The sequence below is a fragment of the Eleutherodactylus coqui genome, chromosome 3 (assembly GCF_035609145.1).
Source record: "Eleutherodactylus coqui strain aEleCoq1 chromosome 3, aEleCoq1.hap1, whole genome shotgun sequence".
NCBI lineage: Eukaryota > Metazoa > Chordata > Amphibia > Anura > Eleutherodactylidae > Eleutherodactylus > Eleutherodactylus coqui.
Window position 1 is genome coordinate 223992601 of NC_089839.1, and position 17645 is coordinate 224010245.

At 48.6% G+C, this 17645-nt stretch overlaps 1 protein-coding gene across 1 annotated transcript; it reads right to left on the reverse strand.

Moving 5' to 3' along the window:
• Positions 1-1413: 1413 nt before the first annotated feature.
• On the reverse strand, positions 1414-3279 carry NAA80 (N-alpha-acetyltransferase 80, NatH catalytic subunit). Its single transcript, XM_066596979.1, has 2 exons — positions 3192-3279; positions 1414-2974 (listed from the first exon to the last, which is right to left on the reverse strand). Exons 1-2 carry the CDS (start codon positions 3215-3217, stop codon positions 1930-1932), a joined length of 1071 nt encoding a protein of 356 aa, XP_066453076.1. The 5' UTR covers positions 3218-3279; the 3' UTR covers positions 1414-1929.
• Positions 3280-17645: the final 14366 nt, after the last annotated feature.

Consider the following 17645-nt stretch of genomic DNA (forward strand, 5'->3'; position numbering starts at 1 on the left):
ATCGTTCGTCCCCATAAAGCCATCGTTGGACGGCCGTATATTTCCTTATTTGCATGGTGAGATGTGCAGCCGACCAGGGAGTGTTTTATTGCACACGTAGAAGTCCCAATCAGCAGCTGCTCATTTGTCAGCTGATCGGTAGCCTTTTTAGACGGCTTAATGATCAGGCGACTATATTCATACCTAATTATCAGGCCGTGTAAAAAGGCCCTTAAAGGGGTTGTCCAGTCATAAACTATTGATGGCTTATTTTTAGGATAGACTCCAATGTCTCAATAAAGGAATGGCAGCATCCTAGGCGTAATGCAAAGCAGTAATTTATTCCTCCAAAATCTTGCTACGTTTCGACCCCATTGGGGTCTTTGTCAAGCTTGAAACGTAGCAAGATTTTGGAGAACATAGTAACATAGTATGTAAGGCCGAATGAAGACATTGTCCATCTAGTCCAGCCTGTCTATCCTACTGTGTTGATCCAGAGGAAGGCAAAAAACCCCAAGGCCAGAAGCCAATTAGCCCTTTTGGGGGAAAAATTCCTTCCCGACTCCCTAATGGCAATCAGACTGTTCCCTGGATCAACCCCTAATAGTTCCTACCTGCCTATATACCAGGATTGACACTTAACCTAATATTTATATCCTGTAATATCCTTCTCCAGAAAGACATCAAGTCCCCTTTTAAACTCCTCTATGGATTTAGCCATCACCACATCCTCAGGCAGAGAGCTCCACAGTCTAACTGCTCTTACAGTAAAGAATCCCCTTCTATGTTGGTGATGAAACCTACTTTCCTCTAATCGTAGCGGATGTCCTCTTGTTACCGTCGTGGTCCTGGGTGTAAACAGATCGCGGGAGAGATCCATCTGTTGTCCCCTCATGTACTTATACATGGTTATTTGGTCGCCTCTTAACCTTCTTTTTTCTAGAGTAAATAGTCCCAATATTGATAACCTCTCGGGGTATTCCAGTCCCATCATTCCACGTATTAGTTTAGTTGCCCTTCTTTGAACCCCTTCAAGCACTGTGACATCTTTCCTGAGCACCGGTGACCAGAATTGTACGCAGTATTCCATGTGAGGCCTAAGAAGTGCCTTATATAGTGGGAGGATAATGTTCTCATCCTTCGCCCCTATACCTCTTTTAATGCACCCCAAGACTTTATTTGCCTTTGCAGCAGCTGACTGGCATTGGTTACTCCAGTTTAGTCTATTATCCACTAGTACCCCCAGATCCTTTTCCATATCACTTTTCCCCAGCGGTACCCCATTTAGTGAACATTTGTGACATCCATTCCTCCTACCCATCTGCATAGTCTTACATTTTTCAACATTGAACTTCATTTGCCATTTTCCTGCCCAAGCCCCCAGCTTATCCAGGTCCGATCAGAGAAAACACCGCGGAATAATTTGGCGCTATACAAATAAGATTTACTTTATTTATAGCTAGGTGATAAATGTTGATTTTGGCATCCTTTTAAAGAGACGCTGCAGCTTCGAAACAAAGTTCTGTCCTGGGACAGGAGGGGGGACAACAGCCGATTTTGTCAGCTGTAGTTCATAAGGGTTCCGTTTCTGGGTCAACATGGAGGTCATCTTTAGACTACCTATGCACTAGATCTGCTCTGATCAGCGCTGGCCAATCACAGAGCAGTGCATAATGTAATTAGAAGATGGCAACCGGAACTGAACAATGGCCAACAAGATCAACTAGAGGTAATGTACCTCCTCCACCCTCCGATCCTGGGGCAGCATTTCACTTCAGATGGTTGCTTTAAGGATTTACATCCAGGACCCCCGCCTCCCCACAGACATTCATTATTTTAGTAGCTGGATCACAAAGTCTACATATGTGTTAGATAAGGCACACGGGATGAGAGAACCCTCCGTACATCTGTGTCCTGAGGAGGTTTCTCCCCTGTCATGTTGTAACACCATCAGATACATTTCTTCATCCAAAATATAGGGTCCCCACGGAAGTCTCGGTACGGGGTCTGCAAGGAGGAGACACTCCTTCCCGTATCTGCTAGTGGAAGACATGGAGGTGACAACGGTATAAGTGGCAGAGGTGGCGGAGGAAGAAATGTGGGACAGAGGGCAGGCAGCGGCGGTGGTGGCGGAGATGTGGGACAGAGGGCAGGCAGCGGCGGTGGTGGCGGAGATGTGGGACAGAGGGCAGGCAGAGGCGGTGGTGGCGGAGATGTGGGACAGAGGGCAGGCAGAGGCGGTGGTGGCGGAGATGTGGGACAGAGGGCAGGCAGAGGCGGTGGTGGCGGAGATGTGGGACAGAGGGCAGGCAGAGGCGGTGGTGGCGGAGATGTGGGACAGAGGGCAGGCAGCGGCGGTGGTGGCGGAGATGTGGGACAGAGGGCAGGCAGAGGCGGTGGTGGTGGCAGAGAAAATGTGGAGCAAAGAGCAGGCGGTGGCAGAGGAGCAGCTCTAGATGTTGAGGCCAGGAGCGTTGGTGCAGGTGAGAACACAGGATGATGGTTAGTGGTCGGGTACATCTTGCAGCCCGCCATCTTCTGGATCATGCTCGCAGGCAGCAGACTGTTGAGGCTGCCCATGTTCTGCACTGGCTCTGCCAGGTGGTACCCCAGGTGGTGGTAGAAGTCCTGCTTGTCATGGGTGGTCAGATAGAGGTGTTGGAAGCCCCTTCCTCTAGCGTACCTCTCAGTAGCCTCCATTAGCTTGCGTCCGTAGCCTTTACCACGTAGCTCAGCGCTGACCACCACCGACTCCACAAACAGGCTGTCCTGGAGACCCAGCACCCTGCAAAGCCTGGCATGACCCAGGGCAGGGCCCCCGGGGGCCCCAATGAGCACCAGGCAGAGAGGAAACTCATCCGAGGAGCGCTGTAGGGAGTGCAGGCGGGCCCCCAGACTCCGCTTCCATGTTTCATTCAGAAGTTTGGCGCAAGATTCAGCGAGGTCAGGACGCCGGTGAAGAGGCACAAGGAGGACGCCCCCAGGAGCCGCTGACCTGTCAGGGAAGAGAAGAAGGTGGTGAGAGGTTATGGGGGAGGCTGCAACCTGCATACATCACTATACAGGGCAGGCACATGTATCAGGGGGCGCTCTGTGCACGTGTTACAGGTATGGCACACATTACTACATGTCCCGAGGGCCCCTCTCACTTTACGTGTTACAGGTATGGCACACATTCCTACATGTCACGGGGGCCCCTCTCACTTTCTCACCTCTCTCCGTTCTTCTCCTCCTCCATGAGCTTCCAGTTTCAATGCTCCCATGTTTGGTAAGAAGCTTCTCACGTCAGGGGATCATGTGACATTCTCAGGTCATGTGACTCTCCAGTGGCTGAGGGGGCGGGGCTGCAAAAGTTGCCGGCTGCATATTTAGGATTTCAGCCGCAGTTCAGCAGCGCTGCTGATGAGAGCCACCTGATTGGCTATTCGGCACCACGTGACTACACAGCGTGCACGCGGATTGCCTTCAGCAGCCGTGCACTACACACTACGGTTAACGGGGTTAGGGTTATGTATAGGGTTACGTTTATGTTTAGGGTTGGGTGATGGGGTTTCCCCGCTCTTTACAAGTGACCCGGATGTTCGGGCTCCGCGCTCCACTGCTCTCGTCTGCCTGCAGGACACAGCGGGGAGCGCCGAATATCCCACTGCTCTTATCTCAGTAGTGGTGGGAACAGCAGCGCCGCATGTGGTGACCGAAGGGGAAGCTTCCCTGTGGTCTGGGGTGTTGTTGTAAAGGGGTTTTGTATGATGAGATATGTGACTGGGATCTCCTGCGCTGCTGGTTTGTTACAGTGTATCAGTGCAGGTGAAGGTACACAGCAGCGGCCGCCGCAGTGATTGTTATTCCTTGCTTTCACACAGCAGCGATGGATGTTCGACGTTTAAAAGCGCATCGGGGATCTTTTCCATCAGCTTGCCGCAAACAGCGTCTCAGAGACGGAGCGCCTCCCGTTTACCCGGAGAGAGCAGGACCTCGGTCGTTACGTCTCAGAGGCGGAGCAGGACCTCGGTCGTTACGTCTCAGAGGCGGAGCAGGACCTCGGTCGTTACGTCTCAGAGGCGGAGCAGGACCTCGGTCGTTACGTCTCAGAGGCGGAGCAGGACCTCGGTCGTTACGTCTCAGAGGCGGAGCAGGACCTCGGTCGTTACGTCTCAGAGGCGGAGCAGGACCTCGGTCGTTACGTCTCAGAGGCGGAGCAGGGCCTCGGTCGTTACGCCTCAGAGGCGGAGCAGGACCTCGGTCGTTACGTCTCAGAGGCGGAGCAGGACCTCGGTCGTTACGTCTCAGAGGCGGAGCAGGACCTCGGTCGTTACGTCTCAGAGGCGGAGCAGGACCTCGGTACATCTCAATGCGCTCTCAATTTTCCACGGAGATTTCTGACTTCAAAACCCGTGTCCAAATACACCGCCTCCTGCCGCGGCTTTTGGCACGGATCCGCACCCAGAATTAGTCCTGTTAACGGGCCAAATCCACGTGGCGCTGTGGGAGGCAGAGATCCGCAGATACACCACATTCCGCATCGGGATTCTGCAGGCGGATCATGGCAGTAGGTATCTAGAGGAGGAAATCGACGTGGCGGTTACGCCATGTGACCAAACGCTCCGGGCACCTGGGAACATTGCAGAAATTTGTGTGGCTGTGCGCTGAAAAACGCACCAACGGCGCCGAGTCCGACGCAAGATTATCCACTGCGGAAACGCCGCACCAATGATGCTGTGTGTGAAGACGCGCTCAGGGCTGCACCACATCAGCCATCGCCGCATGAAAATCACAGCTTTTTTCTCGTGATTGTTGAGTGTCAGAGTTGCTTTTTCTCGCATACACTTCACCGCCATTTGTGATTTTTCTCATCCTTCTTTTGTGTGATCTTTTTTTTTTAAGTGCAAAAGTTAATAGTGCTTTCTAATGTTAAAAACACATCGGACAAAAATCGCAAGTTTGCGCTGTGCAAAGTGACAAAAGGGAGGCTCCATAGGGAAACATGGGGGATCATAGAAGGGAAGGGACCTCCAGGTCATCCGATAAAAGAACGCAGAAAGATAGGACATGCCGTGATTTAAAAAAAAAATGTGAAGGAAGCCATTGAAAATCATTGGTTTCATGATTTTGCGTTTTCACTCTTAAATCGTTCAGTTTTATCATTAGTGTGAAGGCGCCCTGAGGCTGGGTTCTCACTGCGCAGATTCCCAACGGGAGAACCGCTGCTTCAAAACCCGCGGCGGTTTTGAAGCGGCCTTGCCTGCGGCCGCGCTCTCCTCTATGGGAGAAAAAAGAAAAAAGGACATGCTGCGGTCGGCAAATCCGCACCGTAGCAGCAGCTTCTGCCGGCTTAGCTGCAGCGGATTTGCCATCCCGTGTGAACGGGATTTTTGAGAAATCCGCCCTGTGTGAACCCAGCCTGAGGGCTCCCACGCACTTGCGTTTTTTTAACGCGATTGTCAATGGGACTTTCTAATGTTAAAAAAAGCATCACAAGTTTGTGCGTCTCAATTTTTGTGCGATGCGTTTTTAACATTAGAAAGACCCATTGACAATCACGTTAAAAAGAAACGCAGCGCTAAAGGAATGGAAGTGGGTAGGAGCCTTAAGGGTAACGCGGACCGATGGCACACTGGTCAAGCTGATTTTTGCCTGTGAGTGAGACGCGGTTTGTGAGAAAACCACATCGAATACCTTTGATTCTTTATGTGTTTTTCTAGTAGAGATTGAAAAATCGCGTCGCACTCGTCTGAGACTTGCATTTAGATGTGAAGACGATGCAATTTGCTTTGCCTGCTGAAGGAAATAACAGGCCGTTCTTAAATAAGAATTGCCCAAAAATAGGACATGAGGCGACTTTCCTCTCTCAGGCTGTCAGTCCAAGAGAAAAAACGCTGAAGTGAGTTACATTTAAATCAGTCGTTTTCACGTGCGCGGTCTGACTGCGATACGGTGAGATATCGTGCGTGAAGACAACCACTTGATCCAATTCATATAATCGCCGTGTGAGCGCACTGTAACGCTGTGGTCACATGGTGGGATTGTCCCGCCTCTAAAAGCCATGTCTTCTCATGCGGATCCGGATGCTTATTTTCCAGGTCATGTAAACCAGGAAGAAGTGATGTTACTTTTTGATGCGGAGAAGCTTGGGAACAAGATTTTCCGCATTAACATTTTGCACGCAGATTCTGACAAGACAACGTTCACGTGCCGAGCCGCACAAAAACTATAAAAATTTGCACATACACTAAGGATCTGTGAAATTTCTGGTTTTGTTATACTTTTCATCTCCAAGCTAGAGGGGATACAACAGGGTATTAGAGCCTCCATGCTCAACCGGATCGCATCTTGTATCCAAGCTAGCGGGGGTACAACAGGGTATTAGAGCCTCCATGCCCACCTGTATCACATCTTGGATTCAAGCTAGAGGGGGTACAACAGGGGACTAGAGCCTCAGTGCCACCCCCCCCCCCTCCTTCCGTATCACATCCTGTATCTAAGCTAAAGGGGGGTACAACAGGGTATTAGAGCCTCCATGCCCACCCGTATCACATCTTGTATCCAAGCTAGACGGGGTACAACAGGGTATTAGAGCCTCCATGCCCACCCGTATCACATCTTGGATTCAAGCTAGAGGTGGTACAACATGGGACTAGAGCCTCAATGCCACTCCCCCTCCTTCCGTATCACATCCTGTATCTAAGCTAGAGGGGGTACAACGGTATTAGAGCCTTCATGCCAACCCGTATCACATCTTGTATCCAAGCTAGAGGGGGCACAACAGAGTATTAGAGACTCCATGCTCACCTGTATTACATCTTGTATCCAAGCTAGAGGGGGTACAACATGGTACTAGAGACTCCATGCTCACCCGTATCGCATCTTGTATCCAAGCTAGAGGGGGTACAACAGGGTATTAGAGCCTCCATGCCCACCCGCATCACATCTTGGATTCAAGCTAGAGGGTGTACAACAGGGGACTAGAGCCTAAATGCCACCCCCCCCCCCCTCCTTCCGTATCACATCCTGTATCCAAGCAAGAGGGGGTACAACATGGTACTAGAGACTCCATGCTCACCCGTATCGCATCTTGTATCCAAGCTAGAGGGGGTACCACAGGGTATTAGAGCCTCCATGCCCACCCGTATCACATCTTGTATCCAAGCTAGAGGGGGTACAACAGGGGACTAGAGCCTCAATGCCACCCCCCCTCCTTCCGTATCATATCCTGTAGCTAAGCTAGAGGGGGTACAACAGGGTATTAGAGCCTCCATGCCCACCCGTATCACATCTTGTATCCAAGCTAGAGGGGGTACAACAGGGTACTAGAGCCTCAATGCCACCCCCCCTCCTTCCGTATCATATCCTGTATCTAAGCTAGAGGGGGTACAACAGGGTATTAGAGCCTCCATGCCAACCCGTATCACATCTTGTATCCAAGCTAGAGGGGGTACAACAGGGTACTAGAGCCTTCATGCCCACCCGTATCACATCTTGTATCTAAGCTAGAGGGGATACAACAGGGTACTAGAGCCTCCATGCTCAACCGGATCGCATCTTGTATCCAAGCTACAGGGGGTACAACAGGGTATTAGAGCCTCCATGCCCAACCGTATCACATCTTGGATTCAAGCTAGAGGGGGTACAACAGGGGACTAGAGCCTCAATGCCACTCCCCCTCCTTCCGTATCACATCCTGTATCTAAGCTAAAGGGGGGTACAACAGGGTATTAGAGCCTCCATGCTCACCCGTATCACATCTTGTATCCAAGCTAGACGGGGTACAACAGGGTATTAGAGCCTCCATGCCCACCCGTATCACATCTTGGATTCAAGCTAGAGGTGGTACAACATGGGACTAGAGCCTCAATGCCACCCCTCCTCCTTCCATATCACATCCTGTATCTAAGCTAGAGGGGGTACAACGGTATTAGAGCCTTCATGCCAACCCGTATCACATGTTGTATCCAAGCTAGAGGGGGTACAACGGTATTACAGCCTCCATGCTCACCCGTATCACATCTTGTATCCAAGCTAGAGGGGGTACAACAGAGTATTAGAGACTCCATGCTCACCTGTATTACATCTTGTATCCAAGCTAGAGGGGGTACAACATGGTACTAGAGACTTCATGCTCACCCGTATCGCATCTTGTATCCAAGCTAGAGGGGGTACAACAGGGTATTAGAGCCTCCATGCCCACCCGCATAACATCTTCGATTCAAGCTAGAGGGGGTACAACAGGGGACTAGAGCCTCAATGCCACCACCCCCCCTCCTTCCGTATCACATCCTGTATCCAAGCAAGAGGGGGTACAACAGGGTATTAGAGCCTCCATGCCCACCCGTATCACATCTTGTATCCAAGCTAGAGGGGGCACAACAGGGGACTAGAGCCTCAATGCCACCCCCCCTCCTTCCGTATCATATCCTGTATCTAAGCTAGAGGGGGTACAACAGGGTATTAGAGCCTCCATGCCAACCCGTATCACATCTTGTATCCAAGCTAGAGGGGGTACAACAGGGTACTAGAGCCTCCATGCTCACCCGTATCGCATCTTGTATCCAAGCTAGAGGGGGTACAACAGGGTATTAGAGCCTCAATGCCACCCCCCCCTCCTTCCGTATCACATCCTGTAGCTAAGCTAGAGGGGGTACAACAGGGTATTAGAGCCTCCATGCCCACCCGTATAACATCTTGTATCCAAGCTAGAGGAGGTACAACAGGGTATTAGAGCCTTCATGCCCACCCGTATCACATCTTGTATCCAAGCTAGAGGGGGTACAAGAGGGTACTAGAGCCTCCATGCTCACCCATATCGCATCTTGTATCTAAGCTAGAGGGGGTACAATAGGGTATTAGAGCCTCCATGCCCACCCGTATCACATCTTGGATTCAAGCTAGAGGGGGTACAACAGGGGACTAGAGCCTCAATGCCACCCCCCCTCCTTCCGTATCACATCCTGTATCTAAGCTAGAGGGGGTACAACAGGGTATTAGAGCCTTCATGCCAACCCGTATCACATCTTGTATCCAAGCTAGAGGGGGTACAACAGGGTACTAGAGCCTCCATGCTCACCAGTATCCCATCTTGTATCCAAGCTAGAGGGGGTACAACAGGGTATTAGAGCCTCCATGCCCACCCGTATCACATCTTGTATCCAAGCTAGAGGGGGTACAACAGAGTATTAGAGCCTCCATGCTCACCCGTATCACATCTTGTATCCAGGTTAGAGGGGGTACAACAGGGTATTACAGCCTCCATGCTCACCCGTATCACATCTTGTACCCAAGCTAGAGGGGGTACAACAGAGTATTAGATCCTCCATGCTCACCCGTATCACATCTTGTATCCAAGCTAGAGGGGGTACAACAGGGTATTAGAGACTCCATGCTCACCTGTATTACATCTTGTATCCAAGCTAGAGGGGGTACAACATGGTACTAGAGACTCCATGCTCACCCGTATCGCATCTTGTATCCAAGCTAGAAGGGGTACAACAGAGTATTAGAGCCTCCATGCCCACCTGTATCACATCTTGGATTCAAGCTAGAGGGGGTACAACAGGGGACTAGAGACTTAATGCCACCCCCCCTCCTTCCGTATCACATCCTGTATCCAAGCTAGAGGGGGTACAACAGGGTACTAGAGCCTCCATGCTCACCCGTATCGCATCTTGTATCCAAGCTAGAGGGGGTACAACAGGGTATTAGAGCCTCCATGCCCACCGGTATCACATCTTGGATTCAAGCTAGAGGTGGTACAACATGGGACTAGAGCCTCAATGCCACCCCCCCTCCTTCCGTATCACATCCTGTATCTAAGCTAGAGGGAGTACAACGGTATTAGAGCCTCCATGCCCACCCGTATCACATCTTGTATCTAAGCTAGAGGGGGTACAACAGAGTATTAGAGCCTCCATGCTCACCCGTATCACATCTTGTATCCAAGCTAGGGGGGGTACAACAGGGTATTAGAGCCCCCATGCTCACCCGTATTACATCTTTTATCCAAGCTAGGGGGGGTACAACAGAGTATTAGAGCCCCCATGCTCACCCGTATCACATCTTGTATCCAACCTAGAGTGGGTAAAACAGAATACTAGAGCCTCCATGCCCGCCCATATCACATCTTGTATTTAAGCTAGAGAATGTACGACAGGAGACGAGAGCCTCAATATCAATAACAATCACACAGAGAAAGTTCCACTCCATCCAACAACTTCTAGGAGAGGGATGTTACTGACAACAAGTGTTAAATATATTATAGTGATTCCTACTTAAGACGTTTTAACTTAAAGTGAACATGGCAGTATCTCCAAGGACATTCAGTGTGGAAGATTATAGGACCATAATCAATTTCCTGTTTCTCCAAGGTAAAGGTGCAAAGCAGATCCATGATGAAATGTCACAAACTTTGGGTGACAGCGGCCCTTCATATGCAACAGTTCAACGTTGGGTTGTCCATTTTAAAACTGGCCATTTTGGTGTTCAAAGTGAGAAACCCAGTGGTAGGCCTGGCCTGTCTCCGTCTCCTTGCCTGCAGATGTGAAAGCCATCCATGACATGATCCTGGAGGACTGCTGAATATCAGCAAAAAGTACTGCTACATATCTGATGATATCACGTGAGAGATGTGGTGTGGTGCCATTATCCACAAGGACTTGGAAATGAGAACGCTTATAGCCAAGTGGATTCCGAAACTTTTGACAACCAAACAGAAGAGGAGGCCTGTGGAGACATCGGTGGCTATTTTGGAGCATTTCATAAGAAATGAGTTAGATTTCCTGGACTAACTGGTGATGAGACATGAATCTACTGTTATGGTCCAGAGACAAAGGAACGGTCTAAGGAATGGAGGCACAGTGGTTCCCCCAGGCCAAAGATGTTCTGTGTGCAAAGGTCAGCGCAGAAGCAAATGGCAATCATTTTTTGGGATAAGAAGGGAGTTCTGCTCATGGACGACCTCCCAAAGGGTTTAACCATCAGTGCAACATATTACTATTCGTTATTGACAAAGCTGTGGCAAAACATTAAGGAAAACCGTTAAGGAAAGCTCTCCAAAGGTGTCATCCTGTTGCTGACACTGCCCCACAGTCACACACTGCAGGTGCCAGTATTGCTAAAATGACCCCCTTAAGCTTCAACTAATGCCTCATCCACCATATTCGCCCGACCTGGGTTCGTCTGACTGTCATCTCTTCCCCAGTCTCAAGAAACCCCCAAAGGGACAATGGTTTGGGAGTGTTTTGGAGGCAAATAATGCTGCAAATGGGTGGTTTGACCAGCAGCCGGAATAATTCTATTTGCAGGGACTTAAACAGCTGTAGGAGAGATTTTGCAAGTGCATTGAAATCCTGGGGGAATATGCAGAATAATGGGGCAGTTTCAGCTTCTTAGCTCAATTTTTTCGGGGTAAGGCTCAATACATATCAGCAACCCCTTCTCCTACGGGAGGGATGTTACTGACAATGTGTGTGTGCAGGGGCATACCAAAAGACTCAGGTGCCCGGGTGCAAATGTTCAGCATTGTGTGATAGCAGCAGGACAGGCGGACGCCGTCCAGCAGGAGACAGGGGCAGCACATGATAACATCATTACTATGCTCAACTGATAGACTGGTAGAGTTGAAAGGGACCTCCAGGGTTATCTGGTCCAACCCCTGCTCAGTGCAGGATTCACTAAATCATCACAGATAGATATTTGTCCAGCCTTTGTTTGAACACTTCCATTGAAGGAGAACTAACCACCTCCTGTGGCAGCCTGTTCCACTCATTGATCACCCTCACTGTCTAATATCTAATTTGTGTCTCCTCCCTTTCAGTTTCATCCCATTGCTTCTAGTCTTTCCTTGTGCAAATGAGAATAGGGCTGATACCTTGACACTGTGATAAACCTTCAGATATTTGTAGACTACTATTAGGTCTCCTCTCAGCCTTCTTTTTTGCAAGCTAAACATTCCCAGATCCTTTTACAGTTCTTCGTAGGACATGATTTGCAGACCGCTTACCATCTTGGTAACTCTTCTCTAAACTTGCTCTAGTTTGTCGATGTCTTTTTTAAAGTGAGGTGTCCAGAACCGGACACCGTATTCCAGATGAGGTCTGACTCAGGAAGAGTAGAGGGGGATAATTATCTCACATGATCTAGACTCTATTCTTCTCTTAATATATCCAAGAATTGTGTTTGCCTTTTTGGCTGCTGCATCACATTGTTGACTCATGTTCAGTTAATGATCTATTAGTATACCCAAGTTTTTTTCACATGTGCTGCTGCTTAGCCCAATTCCTCCCATTCTGTATGTGCTTTCTTCATTTTTCTTGCCCAGATGCAGGACTTTGCATTTCTCCTTGTTAAACACCATTCTGTTAGTCGCTGCCTACGGTGCAAGCTTTTCTAGATTCTCTCTGTTCCCTAGTGTTAGCTATCCCATGTAAGTTAGCTAAGTGTTCACTCACCATCTCTCTGCTTACAGATAGCCTGCATTCTTTTATTCTCCCAATAGCACAGGGAAGATGAGTTGATGTTCCATCGGCTTTCTGAGAGAAAACAGATACAAAATAGGAATTTAAAAGTTCAGCCTTCTCAACATCATTCTTAACCAATTCACCATTTTCATCATGTAAGCATCCAATAATTTCTTTGACTTTTCTTTTGCTTTTGATATGCCCCCCAAATCTTTTTTTTTATTGCTTTTGGCCTCTGTTGCAAACCTAAATTAATTATTAGCTTTACCTTTTCTGACACCTGCCTAACAGTTTCTGCAGACTGCATTATATTCTTCTTTAGAAATCCCCCCCCCCCCCTCTTTCCATTTGATAAACATACATTTTTCTTCGTTTTTAACTTGTGTGCAGGTTCTGTGTTCATCCATCCCGGTTTCTTTAAATGCTTCCTATTCTTCCTTGTTTTAGGGATTGTTAACAATTGCAATATTTCCCAACCTTCTTGCACATTTCTGTCCTTTAGAACATCCAGCCATTGGATCCTTCCTACCCTCTTTCTGCGTTCATTAGAATCTGCCTTTTTGAAATCCAACCTTGAGGTCTGAGTTTTCTCAGGTCTTCCTCCCCTTTTTATCCAAACTTCAAGGATAGCATGATCACTGCCTCCTAAGGTCCCAGCCACCCATACTTCCTCAACCATTTCCTCCCTGTTGGTAAGAATTAGGTCCAAGATAGCAGATCCCCTTGTTTTCTCTTGGAAGATAAAGTTGTCAGCAAGAGTGGATAAGAATTTGTTGGATCCATTACTTTTACCTGAGAGAGATACCCAACATAACCACTATGTCATGCTTTTTTGAGAACTTGGCCATCTGAAAATAATTTCAGCTTCCACCACAAGAAGTGTACAAGGCCTGTGTCAGCTTGGCTCCCCTTTGCTTTTGAACTCGGGTTGCTGCAGCCACAACACAGAGTACTAACCACTATACAATCACGGTGACATGCATGAGACAGGTAGGAGTCGAACCTACAATCTTCTGATCCGTAGTCAGACGTGTTATCCATTGTGCCACTAGCCCTGTGCAATGATTTATTACTGAAATTTGGCACAACCTTTGTTTGGGTCTGAAAAAGGAAATGTAAAGGGGTCACAACTCGAATATTTAATGCTAATTGCAAAAGTATTGACAGCCCTATGTAATGTAACTTCCTGGTGTCGCGTGAAATTTGGCATGAGCATTCTTTTGGCCCTAAATATGAAGAGTAAACTGGTTGCAAGGCGATTATTCAATGCTAATTGAAAAAGTAAGTGCACCCCTATGTAATGTAACTTCTCGATGTCGTACAAGCCTGATGTTTAGGAGGGGGAGTAGTAGGGTGGCCCAAGCAGAACTTTTCCACCTGGGTCCATAAGACTTTATTTTCAAAGGGTTTTATTGGATTTTGTAGCCATACATGTAATAGGCTTTTAACATTCTAACGTCCCCTCGCAGGGGGCCAAATATTGCCATCAAAAATAGTATTTGCCTATAGCGGCTAATAGATTATAAAGGTATAGGGTTAAAACAGAACAAAGGGATCAACATAGAATTTTAAACCAGTAGGTCGTCAAGAATCCACATCAGCGGGCAGAAGTGTCTGAATTGCGTGCATATTACTATTTGGTCACTAGAATAGAGGTTAAGTAGATGATATAATATGGCATAATCCCTGGATCTCTATACATTCGATCCAAGGTTGCCAAATTTTTTGGAAATTTATCATCGTATCTGTTCTGATAGCATGGATCCTTTCATACAGCATAATTGAAGATATTCTATCAAGTACAACTGGAAAAGAGAGAGTAGGTGATTTCCATGCGGAGGCGATGTGGATTCTTGTAGCCATACATACATATTGTATCAATTTATGGGCTTGGTACCTAGATCGCGCAGGGCGATCCCCCAGCAAGAAGACCGTAGGGGATTTGGGAATCGGACCCACAAACATTTGGTTGAGAAGTCTGTGGACTTTCGACCACAGTCTGTCAACTTCCGGGCACGTCCACCATGTATGGAGCATATCTCCTCTTTCTTGACATCCCCTAAAACATAGTCCATAAGACTTTAGCTATGCCCCTGCATGCATGGACCTGGCCTGCCTCTCAAAGAGCAAATATGTGACTAGTGTTTCCATCCCCAGCGAATTCCAATTTCTCTCTTGCTATTTAAAGCACCTTCCCTGCACTGCCAGGTGCCTGTGCAAATGGTTCTGCAAAGGCACTTGTGTATTCTGATTGACTTCAGGTTTCACCTGTGCCTGATTTACCCAACTTTCCCGTCTTCTCCTATCCTGATCCCAACTTGTAGTTTGACCACGTTATACCTCTCTGCTGACCTTTGGGTAATCTTGCTGCTATGTAAGATCTCTGCCTGTCCTGCCCTCGGCTTTATATAAAGTTTAGATCTCTGTCTGCTCCTCTGCTACCGCACTACGGTTCTCCTGTATTAGCTACCACAGAACCAAGACTACTCTTGGGGGTGAAGGCCTGAGCGTCCTTACAGTGAAGACCAAATTCTACACGGGGTTAAAAGGGGAGAACCAGGGGAACCCTCGGTGCTGTCCTCGAAGAGTAGCCCAAAGTCAGTTTGGTTAGTTGTACGGTGGGCAAATCCTGCTGCTCTGACATATAACAGCATAGAAGAGTCAACAGTGGAGGGGCAGAAGTAAGTACCACCATCTGGCAGATAATGGGGTATACAAACATGGTGCAGTCATACTTTGCTATAACATCCAACTTGTAATTGTTCACAGCCAGGCAGTTTTGTCCTGGGCTGCAGTAATTCAGGTCTATCACAAGGTGGCAGTGCAGGACTGTCCATAGTTCTTAGTGATGGGGCAGCCAAGTTGCTCACATCTTGGTTTTGGCAGATGCAGCCAGTCCATATCCACATATTAAAGCAATGCCCGGTGCATTACGCTTCATGTGCTTGTAGGTAATGGAAAAATGTCCAATAAAGCTATAACATATAAGTTATAACAACCCGTTCGTATGTCTCCCGACTCCGGAACCTTCCGCCGCACTTTTGCTGCTGTGTATCTACTTATTAAGCAAGAGATATATCGTACTTTCCCGGAATTTGACTCTGTGTTGGCTGCAGAATTCCCGCTGCGACAATTCAGCAGCAGTTCCACCCACATGTAAGCATACCCTAAAAGTCATCCTGGCCTAAGGCTGGCTGCACACGAGCGTGACGGGCTCCGCCGCGGAATATTCCGCTGCGAAGCCCGTCACGGCGACCCCCAGAGACCCCATACTTACCAGCGGATCCGACGTTTTCGCTCCCGCATGACGCTTCCCCGCCCACAGCCACCGCGTCACATGACACGCCCACCGTGTCACATGATGCGGCCGGCCACGTCATATGACGCGGCGGCGGTAGGTGGGAAAGCGTTTTCACGCTATCTTCCGCTGTGTTACAGCGGGAGATAGCGTGAACGGACGGCTTCCATTGACTGCAATGGAAGCCGTCAGCGCGTACACCCGCGGCAAATAGAGCATGCCGCGGGTGAGGACGGGAGATTTCACGGTGCGGAATTCCGCACTGTGTGCCCTGAGCTATTAGGTTCGATAGAACCTAATAGCTGCGGGCAACGCAGCGGATTTTCGCCGCGAATTACGCGGCGGAAATCCGTTCGTGGGAAGGAGGCCTAAGAGTTCTCATAGCTGAGGGTTTGTTACAGTGTATCCATTATAGACAATCCTCTCTTAGATAAACACCATGGACTCCAGACTAATACATGTTACCTGCACTAATAAATAAAACGCTCCTGCAGCTTTCTAATATACTTTATGTTTCACATCCTCCCCATTTTCAGGATCAGTCAGTCAGTCAATGGAATATGTAACACTTGTCTTACAGTAAACTTCTTATAGGTGAGAATTTGCTACAATTGTATCCAATCTAGATAATCCTCTGGACTCCAGACTGATCCATGTTACCTGCACTGATACATTGTAACAAACTAGCGGCACAGGAGAGAGATGCTGGTGTGCTCTTTGAGGTTCTTCACCCCGTAGCAGGACATTGTAACATAGTGGGAATGATGGTGATGATAGTAGTGCCATCTGTTGAGCATTACAGCCCTGGTTTCTGGTATGAATGTTCTCTCTGTACATTGTCAGTAATTAGAGGGGGGCCCGTTGGTGATCGGCACCAGATGTGTGGTATGTATTGGAGACTGCAATGCTGGACAGCACCCAAATCCAGCACAGCCGGGAAAACCCTGAGATCCCACTGACCTGCGCCTCTCCTCACAGAGCTGCATGGACAGCCTCCAACCCACTGACACCTCTCTGGGGCCGGTTAGCCATTCACCCAACCGGGAAAAATCTAGTTGGGTCCTGGTTGAAGGGGGTCTGGGCTGCTTTAAGTGTGTCTCATAAAATTTAAAAAAAATGCCCATATTCAGCTCCCCTGTCGCACCCCGGTCACTGTCGTTGTCCCGCGCTTACTTCCAGCTGGTGTGATCATTTGATACACGTGTGATCACTGCTAACAATCCCTGGTCTTAGTGTAAGGCTACTTTCACATTTGCGTCAGGGGGGTTCTGTTTTTCTGCTGCCTTCTGAGAGCTGGAAAGGGGAATCCCCTGGCCAAACATTCATCTTATGATGGGTCCAACCAGCACCATATGGATGCCATTGACTATAATGGGGTCTGTTTGGTTTCTGCTCAGCTGTCTGGCATTTTACCAGATGAAAAAGTCCTTCATGTAGGAGATTTTTTTTTTCCAGCTTTTTGTGCCGGATCTGCAAAGGAATCTCTAAACAGAGGTTCCAGAGCAGATGTGAAAGCAGCCTAAGTGAGGCTGGGAATGTGCGCAGCAATCAGCTGCTTCTCGCACATGGTCTAAAAGCTGAAAGTCAGCGACTGCGGTGGCCGGCGAATGACAAAGGAGGCGAGTATGGCTTTTTTATTTTTCTAACATAGAAGGGCCACATTCTGAAAGCTGGCGGAAAGAAGCCTCAGGCTGGATTCACAGGGGCGGATATCGGCCGGGTTTTCACGCTCGGCCGATAGACGCTGCCCCTCTGATGCATTGGTTTACAATGCATCAGTGCACATGGGCGTTTTTCCGCGGCGTAAAAACGCACGGCCGGCTAAGAGAGTGCATTTTGGCTGGGCGCTTTTACGCCGCCGGTGGCTGTATAGACTCCTATGGGAGCCTATGACAGCTACTATAGAAGGGAGCTGGGAG

Bases quoted from the DNA above. Each gene is read 5' to 3' on its own strand.
- NAA80 (XM_066596979.1), bottom strand. From the start codon at position 3,217: ATGGAGGAGGAGAAGAACGGAGAGAG. The intron at 2,975-3,191 runs GTGAGAAAGTGA...CTTCCCTGACAG, and splicing joins GAGGAGAAGAACGGAGAGAG to GTCAGCGGCTCCTGGGGGCG.